Source organism: Mobula birostris, chromosome 5 (assembly GCF_030028105.1).
Source record: "Mobula birostris isolate sMobBir1 chromosome 5, sMobBir1.hap1, whole genome shotgun sequence".
Classification (NCBI taxonomy): Eukaryota; Metazoa; Chordata; class Chondrichthyes; order Myliobatiformes; family Myliobatidae; genus Mobula; species Mobula birostris.
In genome coordinates this window covers 19,558,815-19,578,377 of record NC_092374.1, presented here as the reverse complement: position 1 = coordinate 19,578,377, position 19,563 = coordinate 19,558,815, and the positions used below count along the sequence as shown (strand labels likewise).

The 19,563-nt window shown below is 41.8% G+C and overlaps 1 protein-coding gene across 2 annotated transcripts in view; it reads left to right on the top strand.

Moving 5' to 3' along the window:
- Window positions 1–9,098, top strand: part of LOC140197193 (proteolipid protein DM beta) — a 271,447-nt gene extending 262,349 nt beyond the window's left edge. Inside the window, exons 7-8 of one of the 2 annotated variants that reach the window (XM_072257118.1) lie at window positions 6,452–6,516; window positions 6,999–9,098. In XM_072257118.1, the coding sequence (XP_072113219.1) occupies window positions 6,452–6,516; window positions 6,999–7,032 (99 nt within the window). In that variant the 3' untranslated portion in view covers window positions 7,033–9,098. Of the gene's footprint in view, window positions 1–6,451 lie in introns of both variants that reach the window. The other variant, XM_072257116.1, reaches the window with a different exon arrangement.
- The last annotated feature ends 10,465 nt before the right edge of the window (window positions 9,099–19,563 follow it).

Below are 19,563 nucleotides of genomic sequence, written 5' to 3'. Positions count from 1 at the left end.
AGTGCTCAATAACAAGTATTGCTTCTGGCTCCTTAATTTAGACATCTGACCTTGTTATCTGTCTGCTTTCACAAAAAACGAAACAAGCCTTTTGGCTGTAGCATATAAATCTGCAGTGAGGAAGGTTATCCTTGTGCATGGTGCTGGAAATGAGCAAATCCTGCAAACACTCTCAGACTAACCAGGTTAAGGGCACCTTTAAATCAACCCAGCCTGGCCAATTGAATGAAAAGCCACCTTAATAAGCTGTAACTAAGGATGAATGCTTGAGTGAACTTCATCCAACTTAACGCCACAGGACTACACAATCTGTTTTGGAAACGCTCACAGAACAGGCAAAGCCACTAGGTTAAAAATAACTTGGTAGCACAGAGTGAGTGACACATTAAGTAATTACTCATATGATTTCTAATATTAGTGGGCTTCTTTCTGCCATATTAGCTGCAAGGGCTGGGCTGGTAGAATTGGCCTCCACTATAGTTGAGCCTGAATGATCTTGTATTGATCTTGACCTTTCTCTGCAAATACCCTTCCCCAGTTGCCAGGACCATTCCCATCACCCACTTGGACTACTGAAGTTGCAGGCACTAGACAGACAGCAGATGCTGGTAAACTGGAACAACCCCCAAAATGCTGGAGTAACGCAACAGGTCAGGCAGCACCCGTGGAAGGAAATAGTCAGCATTTCGGATCGACACCCTTCCTCTGGACTGGAAGATGTACCTTCATGAGGCTGATCTGAGAAAAGAAAGTAACAAACAATATCAGAAAAACCTAAGTCCAGTGTCATCCATGGAGAATGAAGCAAAGTTAATGGATCAGATTACCTGGATCCAGCTGCTGGCCAGATTCATTGAGACATTGTGCTCATCTTTTCTAAATACAGAGGACTGGAAGGCATAACTTTCTGCACCTGGGTGGTATCCTGCCACTTGGGTCTTGAGAAGGCCTAAGGGCTCCAATTCCGAAACCCTACTGGAAGACCGTAAGACATAGGAGCAGAATTAGGCCATTCAATGCACTGTAACTATTCTGCCATTTGATCATGGCTGATTTATCATTCATCTCTATCCCATTCTCCTCCGCAATGCTATTGATAGCTATTGTTAGTGACTTTTAAATGTTGTTGAGATGGAAATGCTCACCAAGTCAGACAGTATCTGTGAGGAGAGAAACAGGGTTGATATAGCAGGCTAATGATCTTTCTTCAGAACCAGAAATCTTATTCTGCTTTTCTCATCTCCATCTACGTATGTTGCCTGACCTGCTGCGCATTTTCTGGTAGTACAACTTTTATTCTGGATTTCCAGCACCTGCAATATTTTGCTTTTGACATTAATTGTTCGCCTGTGAATCTTAAAACTGAGGCCTTTGATCCTGCTCTTACCAATTTTTTGGCTTAATTTACATGATTCGTATCCCTGAACCAATCCCTCTCATCCTTTAAACACATTTTTTTGTTATAATATTGGCCCTTTCAATGGTCACTACATTCTCCTTGAATAACAGTACGTAGAACTGTCCCTTATATTGTCAGTGCAGGTGCATTATGGAAGTGATTCTAGCTGAAAGAACTTGTGGTAGGATATCGGCACGCTCAGACACATTAGCTTCTACAGGGCCAATCAAAGGTGTTATTGTCTTTTTGAAACATATTTGTTACAATCACAAGAGTCTGCTGGACATTAAGAACTTAAAGTACTGCAGGTCCACCCCCATCAGTGAGTTACTCATTGGCAGGGAAACTGAAGGAGCTGGATGTGATGCAGATCTTGCTGTTGCCTGTGTCAGAGAGGCATTGGTGCATGCAGGTGGTGTGCAGTCTAACAGCAAGTGATTGTCTTACTAGCTTCTATTGTGACTGCAAGACCCTGTTGGACATTGGTAATGTGTAATGTGGAATACTGTAAGTCCGATTCACTCTTTTATTGGCAAACAGCAGGGGCAGACAGCGGGGGAGCTGCGTGGCCTCGGTCAAGGCGAGGCACTGAGCCTCAAACCAGTGTCATCTGTCTGCAGCTGCTTGGAGGAGAGGGGTCAGAGTTAGTGCGCTCCAGCAGGGTGCCAAAGACAGTGTGGTGCAGCAAGCACGCTGGAGTTGATGCAGCTCTCCAGTGTTCGCTCAGCAGAAGAGAAGATGCATTGTGTTCGGCAGCAGACTGCTGCAACATTCATGGATTCAGGGATTTAGACTATACTTATTTCGAGTATGACGGCATTTTACTTTCTTATACCTGCTGTGCAATACAGTTGATCACGAACAGATGAAAAACTGCAGATGCCAGAAATCCAAGCAACACAAAGAAAATGCTGCAGTAACTCAGCAGGCCAAAAATCATCTACGGAAGGAATAAACAGTCGATGTTTCAGGCCTAGACCCTTCATCAGGACTGCAGTACTGTGTTTTGCAACTTGGCCCTGGAGTACTGCTGTTTCATTTGCCTGTTCACATGGGTATTCATGATGGTTGAATGATAACTAAACTTGAACTTGTATTAAACTACTATGTATAAGTGGTTTGCTTCATTCTGATTTACACACACATGATTTTAGGTTTCTGATGTATTGTTTCATATAGTCACAAATGATTCTTTTGATCTTCCATTCATTTTGCATAATCTCTCTCTCTCTCTCTCTCTCTCTTTCCCTCTCTCTCTCTCTCTCTCTCTCTCTCTCTCTCTCTCTCTCTCTCTCTCTCTCTCTCTCTCTCTCTCCCCCTCTCCCTCTCCCCCTTCTTTCAGTCCTCCTCCATTCTTCCTGTTTTTGTCCCCTTTCAATCTCCACCCCTCATATGTCTCCTTTCTCCTCACGGTCTGGTTCCACCCCTTTGCTAGCACATACGTCACCTATTGTCTCTCCTCCCTCACCAATCTGATCCTGGTTTATTCTGCCATTGGCCTCTCCCTAATGGTTCCCATTAACACAGTCTTCACTTATTGGATTCCAGCACTGGTAGCCCTTTGTGTTACTGCTTATTTCCTTCTAGCAACTATCTCTCCCTTCACCCTCCCCATCGACTCTTGGCTTCATTTTCTCCATTCTTTTGCCTGTCTCCATCTTTCTGGTCTCCCAGCTCTACTTCTCCCCTCCCTTACCTGGCTCTATTTGCCTCTCATCCTTCGACACCTCCTCCCCCCTCCCAGTCCCTAATCTCCTCCAACCTCTACCTGACTGCTCCTCATCTCCTTCTTTACGCTGTCTCCCACCTCAGGCCGGACACAGGGTTTTGAGCTGAAAAGTAAACATTTCCTACCCTGCACCAACCCCCACCCCCCGACAGATGCTGCTCGACCTGCTGAGGTCATAGAGCACTATTGCACTGAAACAGACCCTTCAACCCGTTTAGTCCATGCCAAACTATTATTCTGCCTCACTGAAGAGGTCCTCCAGCAGGCTGTTTGTTGCTTGGTGATTAATGTAGGAGTAGTATAAATGGCTGGTTGGTGTGGACTTGGTGAGCCAATGGGCCTGTTTCTGTGTTATATAACACTTAAGATACTATGATAGTCAGATGATATACAGTACACACAACATATTACCCCATACCCTATGTGGCATATGTCCCAAAAGCACTGGCTTAAAACCTGCAGCTATATGAGTTTGAATTATATTTATGACATATACATATAAGTTCTGCTGTATTTATGATTCCCTTACACAGTCTGTTTCTCAGAAAATAGGTTTGCATTCAACTCTTTTCTCCCCATTTTTTTCCCATTTGGTATAGTGCAATACGAGCATGCCAATTCCAGTTGCTATGGTGACAGCAGCAGATATAAAGAACTAATATTGAACCTGAATCCTATTCAGTGGACTGTCCTCCCACGTGAAACAGAATATAAAAATAAGATTTATGCAACACACGCGGGTCACTGGAGGAGCTCAGCAGGTCAGGCAGCATCGATGGAGAAGAGTAAACAGTCAATGCTTTGGGCCAAGTCCCTTCTTCAGGATTGAGAAGGAACAGGGAGGAAATCAAAATAAAAAAAGGTGGGGGGAGGGTTAGGAAACTAACTGGAAGGTGATAGGTGAAGCCATGTGAGCGGGAAAGGTCAAGGGGCTGGAGAAGAAAGAATCTGAGAGGAGAGGAGAGTGGGCAATAGGAGAAAGGGAAGAAGGAGGGGACCCAGGGGGAAGTAATAGGTGAGAGGAAGTGAAATATCAGAGTGGGGAATAGAGGAGTGGGGGAGAGGGGAAATTTGTTTACCAAAAGGAGAAATCAATATTCATGCCATCAGTTTGGAGATACCCAAATGATTTATGCACATGAAGTACCCATAAGACTTTTGCTCAGCATGTACAACAAAGGAATGTCAGAAAACTGAAACAAATTTTTTTTTTCTTGATTTCCCACTCAAGTGCCATAGCTTCAGTGAGGGATCAGTGAGAATCTGAAAAATGGCATCTATGGTCATGTGCAGTATTCTTTCAGGATTCCCGTTGAGATCTTGTTCCAGTGACGAGTGGCAGAAATGCTTCCACTGCAGATAAGAATGTTTTAGTATATAATCAATAAAGATTGCAGAGGCATTAGGATCTGCCAGGAGATTGCAGTTTGTGAAGAGGTCAGTGGCCTCTCACACACATCCGTACACACTGAGACTTGTTTGTGCTGACTTTGCCGATGTCTTCGTCAGCCGGAAAGGCACAGCCTGAAATTCTCACAGGCATTATTGATAGGGCGGATCTTGGCAGGGTGGAGCAGAATTGATCAAGTGTTCTGGATTGTGCTGCACAGATCTTTGAATTAACTGTTTGTTGTCAGAAATTAGCTAGGTGCCCAAATTAAATATTCTAGGTTAGAAGAAAACTACCAAGGTGTTTAATCTCAGGGTAATTTTAGAGTGCTATATGATGACCTGAAGAAATTGAGTCCTGAAGAAGAGTCTCAGCCTGAAATGTCAACTGTTTATTCATTTCCATGGATGCTCAGCTGTGTGTATTGCTATGGTAAGATGAATATACTTTGATAATAAATTTACTTTGAACTTTAAACTTTGAATCTTGATACCTGTCTACAGTTGGATGTGTGAGTCATGCCATGCTTGCTTTGAGGGTCTTCCTGACTGACCCCAGGAAGTCAACAATAAGCAAAAAATATTGAGCAGAAACTAGAGCAGGAGGAGCTGGAGGAAAGAGAGCGGAAGAGATAAATATGAGTCCAGGTTTGGCTTACTTCACCAGCTCAAGAAAATCACCAATCACAATAAGCTGCAGAGAGTCAGAATTAGAGTTATTATCACATGATGAGAAATGTGTTGTTTTGCGGCATCAGTACAGTGCAAAGACATAAAATGACTATAAATTACAAAGTAAATGAATAGTGCAAAACAAAAGGAATAGTGAGGTAGTGTTCATAGGTTCATGGACCATTCAGAAACCTGATGCTGGAGGGAATGAATCTGTTATTAAATCATTGAATAGGGGTCTTCAGTCTCTTGTACTTCCTCCACGATGGTAGTACTGAGAAGAAGGCATGTCTCAGATGGTGAGGGTCCTTAGTAAAGAGTGCCACATTCTTGAGACACTGCCTCTTGTAGATGTTCCTGATGTGGGGAGCGTTGCTCTTGTGATGGGTACAAAAAAAAAAGAGAGATAGAGGAAAAATGCAAAAGCAAGACCTTAGTGCAAAAAAAAACCACTCAAGTTCATGGCAATGCAAGAAATTGAGTACAGGAGTTGGGATGTTCTTTGAAATTGTTGAAGACATTGGTGAAGACAAATTTGGAGAATTGCATGCAGGTTTGGTCACCTACCTACAGGAAAAATGTAAATAAGATTGAAAGAATGCAGAGAAAATTTACAAGGATGTTGCCAGGACTCAAGGACCTGAGTTACGGGAAAGGCTGAAGAGGGTAGGACTTACTCGCTAAAACATATAAGATTGAAGAGAGATTTGATAGAGGCATACAAAATTATGAGGGTTACAAATCGAGTGAATGCAAGCAGCTTTTTCCACTGAGATTGGGTGAGACTACAAAGAGAGGTCTTGTAAGGGTGAAAGGTGAAATGTTTAAGGGGAACATGAGGGGGAACTTCTTTACTCAGGGCGGTGAGAGTGTGGAACAAGCTGCCAGCACAAGTGGCGGATGCAGGGCTGATTTCAACATTTAATAGTAATTTGGATAGGTGCATGGATTGGAGGAGTATGGAGGGATATGATCTGGGTGCAGGCAGGTTAATGGTTTAGCACAGACTAGATGGGCTGAAGGCCCTTTTTCTGTGCTGTGGTGTTCTATTGCTCTCTGATTCCAGATGATTGTACTGCTCTATTGCTAAGGTAGGATGAAAGTTGTGTAGGCTAGTTCAAAAACTTGATGGTTGTAGCTATTCCTGGACCTGGTGGAGTGGGACATGAGCATGTGTGCATGTGTGTACGCAACACTATTAAACATGTATATTGACCGCTGTGTTAGCTGATCATTGAAGGTCTTGCACTCCTGTCTTGCAGGTTCATTACTTAATGGTGCTCTCTGCTAACTGGGCCTATGTGAAGGATGCCTGCAGAATGCAAAAGTACGAGGACATCAAATCAAAGGAGGAACAGGAATTGCATGACATTCACTCCACCCGCTCCAAAGAGCGGCTAAATGCGTACACATAAAGAGCCCCTGCCCCCTTGCTCACACCGGTTACTGCTTTTGTGTCTGACTAAAGCTTAACAATTGACTTACGACCCTTGTTACTGGTTCAGTAAGTTCCTATGCGACTCAACTATGTGTTTCTTTTTTTTTAAAAAAGCAGCGATCAAAAATGCAAAAGCCATGTTTTTTGATAAAGGGTCAGCCCTCACCTCTCACACATGCATTTGAGTTTGTTTTATGCAATCAAGTCTCGTAATCTTTTGCTCTATTTTCTTTTAAGAAGACTTTAATATTGTAATTTTTCTGTAAACACTCCAAATTCAAGCAGAGTGACCTCTGTTGAAAATATCACTGCACACTCATTTCACATCAGTACTTCTTACTTTAATGGAGATGATCTCCCATTTATTGCAGATGCGTGAAGGAAAGTAATTTGATACCAGCATGATGTTATTCATCATCTGTGGTTATTTCCAGTCTATTTTTCCAAGACGTTCGTCCAATACAAGATATCTCTCAGATATGCCTACATTGATAAATTTCTGAACCTAATAATCATGTTCATATTGATTGTTTTTGTATATTATCTAATTATAGATACGCTCATTGATCAAACAGTTTAATATTAATCATTAATCCTTGGGTTTATGTCAATTTAATTTGCTTTATTGATAATGAGTGACTCTCAGTGCATGATCAAAATCTACTAAAACATTTATATTGCAATGGGTACAGTTCCTTTTCAAGGGTGATAATTGGAAAGTGTTTTATTTATTTCTCTGGTGCAGTGGTTTACTATCTGTTCCTCCTCTGGAAATAGAAACATTCAACATTTTTGAGAAGATAAATAAAAATCAAGATGGTGTCCAACCCAGACAGATTAGTCTGTATGTTCTCCTATCAGGCAATCAGAACGTTGTAATCAAGTGGGGATGTGGACAACGCTGAGCACACTAAGTACATGAGGGCAGCATCTACACGAGTTTCACACTTCATGTTCAAATGCCAACACGTATAGAGGTCCTTAATATAGGAATCAATCCATTATTTTCATATTGGATTCATCTCAATGTCAATCACCCATTCAGATCACGTAGGATTCTGGGAAGTTTTCTGCCCATGGCCCCTCAAAATCAGGCTTTGAATTTTTTTTTAACTGATGGATGAAAGTTTTTGAGGAGCATGCATAGGCCATTAAGAGTCAAAAAAGGTGAGCCTGGAAACTTGCGTGTTTAGCTGACCCTAAGGAAGCAAGTGAAACCTGTTTCATAGGAGCTTACTACTATAGGACACACTTGCACATTCCATTTGTTTAGAACTTTTTAACTAACTTTGTGAGGACCTTCCTCAAGCACTTCACACAAGATGGTGAGGTTGGGGGCAGGACATAACACTTCGGGTATTCTACCTTTCATTTCTGTTCTGACACCAAATATCGGTGTCGGACCAAACCGCCAAGCTTTTGAGAGTTTAATCAGTTGGTCTCCACTGAGTGAAAGTAGTTTCGCATGCAAAATATCTAAGAGGAGAAATTCAGCTTTAGTTGCCGTCACTAAACGTGTGAAGCTCAGCTGGCAGCTGGTACACATTAAATGCAAGTGACCGAAGTCAAATTTCTCCCCCGTCACATTTGGGGAAACAGCACAAAACCTTTCGCTGTGAACATATTCAAGCCACCAGTGACAAATGTTGGTGTTAAATATTTATAAGAGGGAGAAATGGTAAAAAAAAGCTACCTGTGAATTTTGTACTGTGAGAGGCATTGAGAGCGTTCCATCAATACTGAACCAAAATGGGTGTGTTGAATTTTATTCTGTATTGCCTATTGATACTGCAGTATGGTGTCTCCCTGAACCCCTAGCCTGAACAAAATCTCCATTGATGTTCTTTGGATGTAAAATCCTGGTCTGTTTTTTTTTTCTTTTGGTCTAACTCTTGGACCTATTGTGGACTATGGTGAGCTATTTCCTGATGTAAGTGCATTTCTAATGAAGTTAAGGGAACTGAGATCTGCTTTATACTGTAACGGTCACGCAACATTTGGTAATTTAGCGTTTTATGTATTAGATAAGAACTTTGACGTAGCTGTTAATCGCGGCATGATTATACTCTAGGTATGGGGATAGCTTCTTGAGAGTTAGCGTTTATTTTAGCATTAGGCTGTCTTACTGTATTGTGTACAGTATCATGGTGCTTATGCTAGCAGGTTTATGCTGTGACTCTCATAGAATATTTTAATGTAGTGTTTGGTTATTTTTGTGTGATATCTATAGGTTGTGTCAATTTAATCAATGTCCTTTGATTCAGATATGATGTCTTGTATTCAGTAATAATGCTATTGGCTTTCTGGTACTAGTCTTTGTATTTTCACAAAGAATGCTTCGTAGCAGGCTGTATAATTAATCTGTTTTTGTACATGAATGTGCCAACAGCTTGACAGTGGCTTTTTTTTTTCTTTTGACTGTAGGAAGAAAATGCTTGCGATTTAATAAATAAAATAAATAAATTTGTGTACCTGTTCCTTCGGGGAAATTTTGTCTGTAATTAATTGATGTCTCCTCTCTTCCCCCCATCTGCTGGGTGTGCGTACTTCTCTGTAGTGAATCTTCCAGCAGCAAGTTCTGCAAGTAAATCAGGTTCAAGTTAAAATTTATTGCCATGCAACCATACACTTGTATACAGCTAAACGTAACGTCGTTCCTGTAGGGTCAAGGTGCAATACACAGTACATGTAAAACATACAGCACATAAAGTAATATTAACACAATAATATTCATAGATAATAAAAATATTCTATAGATGTACAAGTTGATATAAAATGCATATACAACATTTAGCTAAATGTACAACAGTATAAATCTACTGGCACCCAGTGGCAAGGTGCTGTAAACATTCAGCAGGCTGAACAGCATCTGTGGAGGAAGAAACAGTTCCTGTTTCAGGTCAAAAACTATCTGTCGGAGGTTAGCTGCAAGTTATTGCTGATGCTTTATGTATATTACGTAACCGCCTGGGATTTGAACTAGCTCCACCCACAGATATACTTCTACAGCATGATTCTGACATTTATGCATTATTTAAAAATACTCACTATTAATTGTTTTAACAATTAAGATATTTTCAAATACACTTAGCGGCCACTTTTTCACCTAATAAAGTGGCCACTAAGTTCGTGGCCTTCTGCTGCTGTGGCCCATCTGCTTAAAGGTTCGATGTGACCTCTTCTGCACAGCACTGTTGTAACGCGTGATTATTGGAGTTGTTGCTGCCTTTCCATCAGCTTGAACCGGGTGTCTGGCCATTCTCCTCCGACCTCTCTCATTAACAAGGTGTATTCACCCACAGAACTGCTGCTCAATGGATGTTTTTTGCTTCTCGCACCATTCTCTGTAAACTCTAGTGACTGTTGTGAAAATCCCTGGAGATCAGCAATTTCTGAGATACTCAACCACTCTGTCTTGCTTATTCCACGGTCAAAGTCACTTAGGTCACATTTCTTCCCGATTTTGATGTTTGGTCTGAACAACAGAACACTCTGACCATGTCTAAATGCTTTTATACACTGAGTTGCTGCCACATGATTGGCTGATTGGATATTTACATTAACAAGCAGTTGTACAGATCTACCTAAGAAAATTGCTACTGAGTTCACAACAATATAACACCACTGATGCTGTCACTAATAATGGATACTGGGTGGTGGCAGGGTGCTGTAAACGTTCAGCAGACCAGACAGCATCTGTGGAGGGAGAAACAGTTCATGATTTAGGTCAAAAACTATCTGAAGTTAGCTGCAAGTTATTGCTGAAGCCTTGCACACAAAGCCTTTTGAATACATATTATGTGACCCACCGGGATTTGAGCTAACTCTACCCACAAATGCTGTATAGATTTTGACAGCATGATTCTGATGTTCATGAATTATGTAAAAATAAGCACTATTTTTAATTAAAATCCTTTCAAAATATTAAAATATTTGTAAACACTAGAAAATATAAAGTATTAATTGCATTTGTTATTTAGTTTAAACATGAGATTGTGAAACTCTACTCACTATACCTATTTCTGATGTGAATAAATGCACATGTACACAGTATGTCTTAGTTTTTTTTGAGCTTGTGTTAGGTATAGAAATATAGAAGCAGAAATCTACAGCACATTACAGGCCCTTCGGCCCACAATATTGTGCCGACCATGTAACCTACTCTAGAGGTTGCCCTAGTATTTCCCTGCCGCATAGCCCTCTATTTTTCTAAGCTCCATGTACCTATCTAAGAGTCTCTTAAAAGACCCTACTGTATCCACCTCTACCACCATCACTGGCAGTACATTTGACGCACCCACCACCTGCGTGAACACTTACTCCTGACATCCCCCTTGTACCTACTTCTATGTATAAATAGTCATTCTTAAACATGTGGGTGTGCACATACATATGAAGTATGCTTACATGTGTGTATGCACCTGTGTTATATGCATGTTGGCATTTACGTTCCCATCTGTGTGCACACATGCAATGCTGCTAGTGTGTATGAGTGTACACGTGTCTTTATCTGTATATGTGTGCCTAGGAGCCAAATGTTGTTATTTATTAAAGAGGTTGGCCCTAGGATTGGAATATCCGAACCTGACCCATCAGTGTTAAAGGGAACCTAAACCTAACCCCTCCATTAGTGTTACAAAGAAGGCTTGAGTCCTTCGCAAAAAAAAAAGGGAGGGCAAATTCATTCTGTTAATTATTGCTCCATCAGCAGAATCAATGGTAAGTTGTTGAACGTTTTCATAAACAATGATATTAAGCAGCTTCTAACTGTAACTTACTTACTGATGCCAAGTCTGGAATCACTCAGTTCCAGACCTTGTTTTCCATTTGCTGTAAATCTGCAGGAACAAACTAAATTCCACAAGTGAGGTGAAATGACCGAGGAAAAGGATGAATTATCCACAGTGGTGTTCAGCCAGAATTAATGTTCACTTGTGGCTTCCTCTTGAAGGTCCCATCAGTACCGGAGCAAGACTTCACTCAAACCAATTGACTACATAATGTCAAGTTGTACAAGACGTGATGAAGCCCCTTTAGGTGTATTGTGCACAGTTCTGGTCATCTACTACAGGAAATGTTTCAATAAGATTGAAAAAGTGCACATTGCCAGGACTTGAGAACCTGAGTAATGGGGAAAAGTTGAATAGGTTCGAACTTTATTCCCTAGAGCAGGGGTTCCCAACCGGGGCTCCACAGATCCCTTGGATAATGGTAAGGGTCTATGGCATAAAAAAGGTTGGGAACCCCTGCCCTAGAGTTTAGGAGAGTGAGGGGAGATTTGATTAACAAAATTATCAAATAAGTGCTAGAACGTTTTTCCTACTGTGGTTGAGTGAGACTAGAACTAGAAGTCATGGCTTAAGGATAAAGGGTGACATGTTTAACGGGAACATGAGGGAGAACTAATTAATGCAGAGGGTGGTGACAGCGTGGAACAAGCTGCCAGTGCAATTGATGGGTGTAAGTCCGATTTCAACATTGAAGAGAAATTTGGATAGGTACATTGATGGGAGGAGTATGGAGGGCAGGTCAATGGGACTAAGCAGAATAATAGATGGCATGGACCAGGTGTTTCTGTGTGGTAGAGTTCTATGGCTATGACTTTAAATAATGGAGAGCACCAGATGCAATAATGACAGCAAGTCCAAACAGCATTCTGGCTGTAGAACTTTAGACCTTTGCTCCAGAAATGGGTGCAGTTCTTGCTGCTAGGGAACTGAATGGATCAGGAGGTAGAAGGGTAGTCGATGTTTCAGGTTGAGTCCATGCACCAGTCCCAAATCATTGACTAGATCAATGCTGTATGGGCTCCTCCTCTTCCTTGTCTCTTAATGTGCCACATTTCACATCCCTCCCTTGATTTCATGCCCTAGTACCATCCTCAGACTGGTTCTCCCTATTTTCCCTTCTTTCTCTCTTCTGAAGCAGGATCTCGATCTGAAATGTTGACCATCCCTTTGCCTGTTCAGAATCAGGTTTATTATCACCAGCATGTAATGTGAAATTTGTTAACTTAGCAGCAGCAGTTAACAAGAGACAGAAAAAATAATAATAAATAAAATAAAACATAATAATAAATAAACAAGTAAATCAATTACGTGTATTGAATAGATTTTAAAAAATGTGTAAAAAACGGAAATACTGTACAGTATATTTTAAAAAAGTGAGGTAGTGTTTATGGGTTCAATGTCCATTTAGGAATTGGATGGCAGAGGGAAAGAAGCTGTTCTGAATTGCTGAGTGTGTGACTTCAGGCTTCTGTATCTCCTGCCTGATGGTAACAGTGAGAAAAGGGCATGCCCTGGGTGCTGGAGATCCTTAATAATGGACGCTGCCTTTCTGAGTCACCGCTCCCTAAAAGTGTCCTGGGTACCATGTAGGCTAGTACCCAAGATGGAGCTGACTGGATTTACAACCTTATGCAGTTTCTTTCGGTCCTTTGCAGTAGCCGCTCCATACCAGACAGTGATGCAGCCTGTCAGAATGCCCTCCATGGCACAACTATAGACATTTTTGAGTGTATTTGAGCCATCAGTGCAGGAGTTGAGTGGGCGAAGAGGTCCCGACCCTCCAAGCAGACCATTGCCTTTGTCAGAGCTGGGGAGCAGCCAATACCTGCCAAAAGAACATCTGCAGGCATTCTGACCTCTGCAAGGGACTGGCAGCTGTTGGTGGACCTCGAACGGCAGCTGAAGTTCCCCAGCCATATCGCAGCCACCACCCTGCGACCAGACATTGTCCTAGTGTCTGAGTCGACTAAGCAAGTGGTGCTGCTGGAGCTGACAGTCCCATGGGAAGATAGCTTGGAAGAGTCCTTTGAAAGGAAGCTCTCCAAGTACGCAGGACTGGTCAGCAACTGTCAGCAGGCTGGATGGAGAGCGAGGTGTCTCCCAGTAGAGGTTGGTTGTAGGGGATTCGCAGCCCATTCCTTAGCTAGAGCCTTCAGCATTTTGGGCATCGAGAGAGAGGGGAAGAGGAGAGCCATCCGCAGTACCACCGATGCGGCAGAGAGGGCCTCAAGATGGCTGTGGCTCAAAAGAGGGGAGCCATGGAGGCATAAGTAGCTAGCCATCTGGACACAAGCTGGGGTCTGATCAGCCCCAGCTGGGTTACCTGGAGGAGGTTGTATGATGTTGAAAGACCCGAAACACCTGATGATTCCAGGAACATCACTGAAGATGTGTCCAGAGGCATCAGTAGATGAATGTACACAGTTGACATGCCAAATTTCTTCAAACTCCTAATAAAGTATAGCTGCTCTCTTGCCTTCTTTATAACTACATCGATATGTTGGGACCAGGTTAGATCCTCAGAGATCTTGACACCGAGGAACTTGAAGCTGCTCACTCTCTCCACTTCTGATCCCTCTATAAGGATTGGTATGTGCTCCTTTTCTTACCCTTCCTGAAGTCCACAATCAGCTCCTGTATGCCCTCTCATCACCACCTGAAATACTGAGTTACTGCGTCTGGCTGCGTATTTCCCCAGGTTTCAGCATCTGCACCTCTAGAACATCAGGAGCAATGTCAGATCAGAGGCTGAGTATCCTGCAGCAAGAGATTCACCTCCTGATGTTCCAGTGCCTTTACACCATATACAAGGCACAAGTCAGGAGCATGATAAAATACTCTCCATCTGCCTGGATGAATAGAGTCCGAAAAGCTTTCAAACACCCTGCTCACAGCAGCTCCACATGAATTGTTTGGGAAGAATGCATGGGTTTCCTCTGGCTCTGGTGTTTCCTCACAGTCCCAAAATGTACTGGTTGGTAGGTTAATTGATCGTTGTAAATTTTTCCGTGAATAGACAAGGGTTAAATTGGGGGCTGTTGGGCGGTACTGCTTGAAGGACCGGAGGGGCCTATTTCGCGCTGCTTCTCAATAAACAAACAGAAAATAAGTAAGTAAAGCGCGGCAGAGTGGTGTCTGTTGCAGTGCCCGTGGCCTGGGTTCAGTCCCACCCCTGCCTGTAAGGAATTTGTACGTTCTGTCCGTGACCACATGGACGCTTTCCAGGTGCTCCGGGTTCCTCCCACATTCCAAAGACGTATGGTTTGGTAGGTTCATTGGTCACGTTGGAGTAATTATGTGACACGGGCTCATTAGAATGGAATGACCTGCTATCGTGATATATCTCTAAATAAAATAAATAAATAAGCACATCACCATCCAGGACGTAGAATCCTGATTTACTGACACCTCATCAACTATCCTACTCTCGTCAACTCTCCACCACCAATGCACAGCTGCTACCACACGTACCATTAACAAAAACCATTGAAAATACAATGTTTGTACTTGCCTAGTCTACTGACATCAATCCTCTTCAAACCTACAACGAGAAGGACAAGGACACTGGATACAATGGGGCACCACCACCTGCAAGTTCCTCTCCAAGCTGCTCACCATCCCAGCTCATAAATAAAAACAGACCTGAGCCATCGTTGGGTTTAAATTGGGAACTCCCTCCACAATGGAGTATGTACTAAAAGGATATGGCGAGAAGGGCTGAATGGGATCCGGGATCAGCCATGATGGAATGGTGGAACAGACTCGATGGAATGGCTTAATTCTGCTCCTATGTCTTATGGTCTTACGGACTACAATGGTTCAAGAATGTGGATCCCTACACTTTTTTCAAGGGCAAGGAAGGATGGTTGATAAATACTGGCTTTGCCAATGATGCCCAGATCTCAAAAAATGAATTAATTAGACGATGTTGCATAGGACGATAAATTGCTTTTGTTTATTATGGTCACATGTGCCAAAGTACAGTGAAGCACCTTTCTTGCATACCGTTCATACAGATTAGTTCATTACCATGGAGGATTGAGCTAGTGCAAACTAATGCAGTAACAGAGGGCAGAATAAAGTCTTCTTAGAGACAGAGAATTTACACTGAATGGCCACTTTTTTTAAGTACCTCCTGTACCTAATAAAGTGGCGATTGACTATACAACATGTTCATGGTTTTCCTGTTGCTGCAGCCCATCTACTTAAAGTTCAGTGTGCTGTTCATTCAGAGATGCTCTTCTGTACACCACTGATGTAACACATGTTTATCTGAGTTGTTGCCTCCTTCCAGACAGCTTGAACCAGTCTGGCCATTCTCCTCCGACCTCTCACATTGACAAGGTGTTCTCACCCACAGAACTCCCACTCACTGGATGGCTTTTGCTTCTTGCACCATTCTCTGTAAACCCTAGACCCTGTTGAGCATGACAAACCCAGGAGATCAGCAGCTTCTGAGATACTCAAACCATCGCATCTTGCACCAACTATCATTCCACAGTCAATGTCATTAAGATCACACTTCTCCCCAGATGTTCGGTCTGAACAACAATTGAACCTTTTGATCATGACTGCATGCTTTGTTGCATTGAGTTGCTACCACATGATTGGCTGATTAGATATTTGCATTAATGCACAGATGTGCCAAATAAAGTGGCCAGTGAGTGCGGACATAAAAGAGTAGAAGGATTATAATAGAAGCAATGAGCAGACCTGCAGGGAGCAGCGACAATGAATCACCATGCTCCTGTCACTTGATTGAAAATCCACTGGAAAACAATGGCTATCATACCTGGTATTTTGAACAAAAGAAAATCTGCAGGTGCCAGAAATCTGAACAACATACACAAAATACTGGAGGCAGCATCTATGAAAAAAGGTGCAGCCAATGATTTGGGCCGAAACCTTGTGGCAGGACTGGGTTTTTGAGTGTGTTCCTCATATTTTGAATTATTTTTGTGTTATATGTTTTTGATTGATTTTGGCATTTGATTTAAAAAGTTCATCATTTTGATTTTTAAAATCATTTTCTTTTCATAGTGCAAAGTGGTCATAGCTTTTCTATACTGAGGTAGAGATTAGGGTTGTGCAGATTGACTGAGTGGTTGAAGGGGAGTAACTGATCTTGAACCTGGTGGTGTGGGACTTCGGTCTTCTGTAGTTCCTGCCAAATGGTAGCTGCAAAAAGATGACACAGCCTAGGATGGTGGGTATCTTTGATGCCCATCAGCGCCTTATGTAGATAGTTCTGATGGTAGGGAGGAATGTGCCAGTGACATATTGGGCAATCTAAGGAGGACATATATAGGCAATGCTAGAAAAACTCTCCTCCCACTAATTTTGCTAGAGTCATGTTAATCATTGTACTGTACTAACTAACTCTGTGAACATTTCCTGAAATATCTTTTCCTTTGCTGGGAATACTTATGAAAACATCCATTTGAAAAAATGTATCAATTAAGAATATTTAATTGCTTAATAAAGGAAGGTCATTGTGACACAGATAAAATGCTGGAGGAACAAGTTAGGCAGCATCTAGGGAGACGAATAAACATTCAATGTTTTGGGCTGAGATCCTTCATTGAACCTGGAAGAAAATGGGGAAGAAGCCAGAAAGAGAAGCCAGGGAGGCCATCATCTGTTTAGTTTCCCTCTGTAATCCTTGTCACAATTTATACTGAGAATGGAGTAACTAACTAACAATCACAATTCATCTACTTCAGTTAGGATACAGCTTGTCAAACATGACACAAGGAACTCTCTTTTGTGAGGAGCTATGGGAATCAAAAGTTCAAAGGGATCTGTTCTTTGCAAGCCTTCTGCACTAAACACTTCCCACAAATTAATCATAAACCTTTAAACCAAAGAGTTTTCTTTCTGACCTGCTAGTGGCACCTGACAAGATTCTCCTCAAGTCTTGTGCTGTCTGCAAGACTAATTGTACAACAGAAGATCTAGAGGGATATGATAGCAGGGGATATTTGGCAATTGACAGATTTAACAAACTATATTAGATTATATGTGTAATGTGCCCTTTACTAAATTGTGTTAAACTCTGTAATAAACCATCTGATCACTTTACATTGGATTCTGTTTTTCTTTGTAGAAGCAAGTTTGAGGCAAATAGAATTTTCTTTTCATGGGGCAGCATGGTAGTGTAGCAGTGAGTGTAACACTATTAAAGCACCAGCAAGCCAGGTCCAATTTCCACCACTGTCTGTGAGGATTTTGTATATTATCCCTGCAACCCCATGGGTTTCCTCTAGGTGTTCAGGTTTTCACTCACATCCCAAAGACATATGGGTTAGGATGTTAATTGGTCACATGGGTGTATTTGTGTGGCACAGGCTCTTGGCCCAAAGGGCCAGTTACTGTGCTGTATCGCTAAATAATAAATAAATAAATAATCTTCCCTTGGGACTTGCAAGGGAAAACATGGGAGGCATGAATGTCCAATTGTTAATGCTTATTCTCAGTAACTCATGAAAAGATGAAAGAAAGCAGAATTCTTGGCCATTGTATCTACTTGCCCAGTGCTGTTGGGTAAGAATTCTAAGGTGTTTTTTGAATCATCCTTTGGAAAATGAAAGATTTACATTGAGTCCATTGGTCCATTGATCCTTCGCTGCCCCCAGGTGCATTCTCCTCTACTTCTCTTGTAAGTTGTTCTCTCCCAGATATATATTGACTCCCCATGATGGTCTTCAAGATTGTTTATTGTCATACTTCATTATGCGAGTGTAAAGGAAAAGGAAATGAGTGTTACTCCGAGTCTGATGCAGCATTAAAAAAAGCACAATAAGCATAAGGAACATAAAAAACACAATAAATAAAAATATAAACTCAATCCTATAAAATACAATGTACAAGTAACTGCTATATACAGTACAAAGTCTGAATATATGTACATAAAGTGACACTAGCTGCTATATATGTAGTGGTGGGGTGAGTTAATGTGTGGAAGTATTTTGATCAGCCTGACGGCTTGTAGAAAGTAACTGCTTTTGAATCTAGTGGTCCTGGTTTGAAAGCTGCATAGCCTCTTCCCTGATGGGAGTGGGATAGACAGTTCATGAGCAGGAAGGGTGGGATCCTTTGTGATACTGCTGGCCTTTTTTTGGCAACCTCTCTCTATATATGCCATTGATGGCAGGTAGGTTCGTGCTGGTGAGGCTCTGGTCAGTTTTAGCCACCCGTTGTCAAGTCCTCCTTTCTGCCGCAGTTAAGTTTCGTACCACAGACCTACATTAGAAGTAGCTTACTGCTGCTAATTAACTCCATCAAGATGTCATTAAGATGTGATCACCCAGGAATAGACCCAGGTGGATAAAGGGGCTGCATGCAAACTCCACACAGACAACATCAGAGATCAGGATCAAACCTCGATTGCTGGAGCCACGCCTCCCACCAATGATGAAGAAACAGCGACATGTGTGCAGACCAAACTTGGGGGAAGATGAGGGAGCAGTCAGAATCAGAAGCACATTTACTATCACTGATATAAGTCATAAAGTTTTTGTTTTATTATATAAGTACAGTTCAATACATAAATTATTCTATCAGTTACAATAAGAAATATAAATTAGTGCAAAAAGAGAGTAAGATGATGAGGTAGTGTTCATGGGATCGTGGACGGTTTAGAAATCTGACAGTGGAGGGCATTTTTTTTTCCCATTTAAACCATTGAGTATGTGTCTTCATGCTCCATGCCCCTGCCCTGATGCTTCTAATGAGAAGAGACGTGTTTTAGATGGTGAGAGTCCTTAGTGATGGATGCCATCTACTCGAGATATCACACTTTGAAGATGCCCTCAATGGTGCTGTACTCAATGGTGTTTAGAAGGATGAGGTGGAATCTTAATATAACTGAAAGAACTAGATAGAGTGAACATGGAGAGGATGTTTCTTATAGTGGGGCTGTCTTGTACCCGAGGCAACAGCCTCAGAATACGACATCCTTTCAGAAAAGTAATGAGCAAGAAATTTTTTACCCAGAGGGAGGTGAATCCATGGAATTCATTGCCACGGACAGCTGTGGAGGCCAAGTCATTATGTACAGTTAAAGCAGAAGTTGATAGTTTCTTGATTAATAAAGGAATCAAATTTTATAGGGAGCATGCAGGGAAATGGGATTGAGATGGATAAT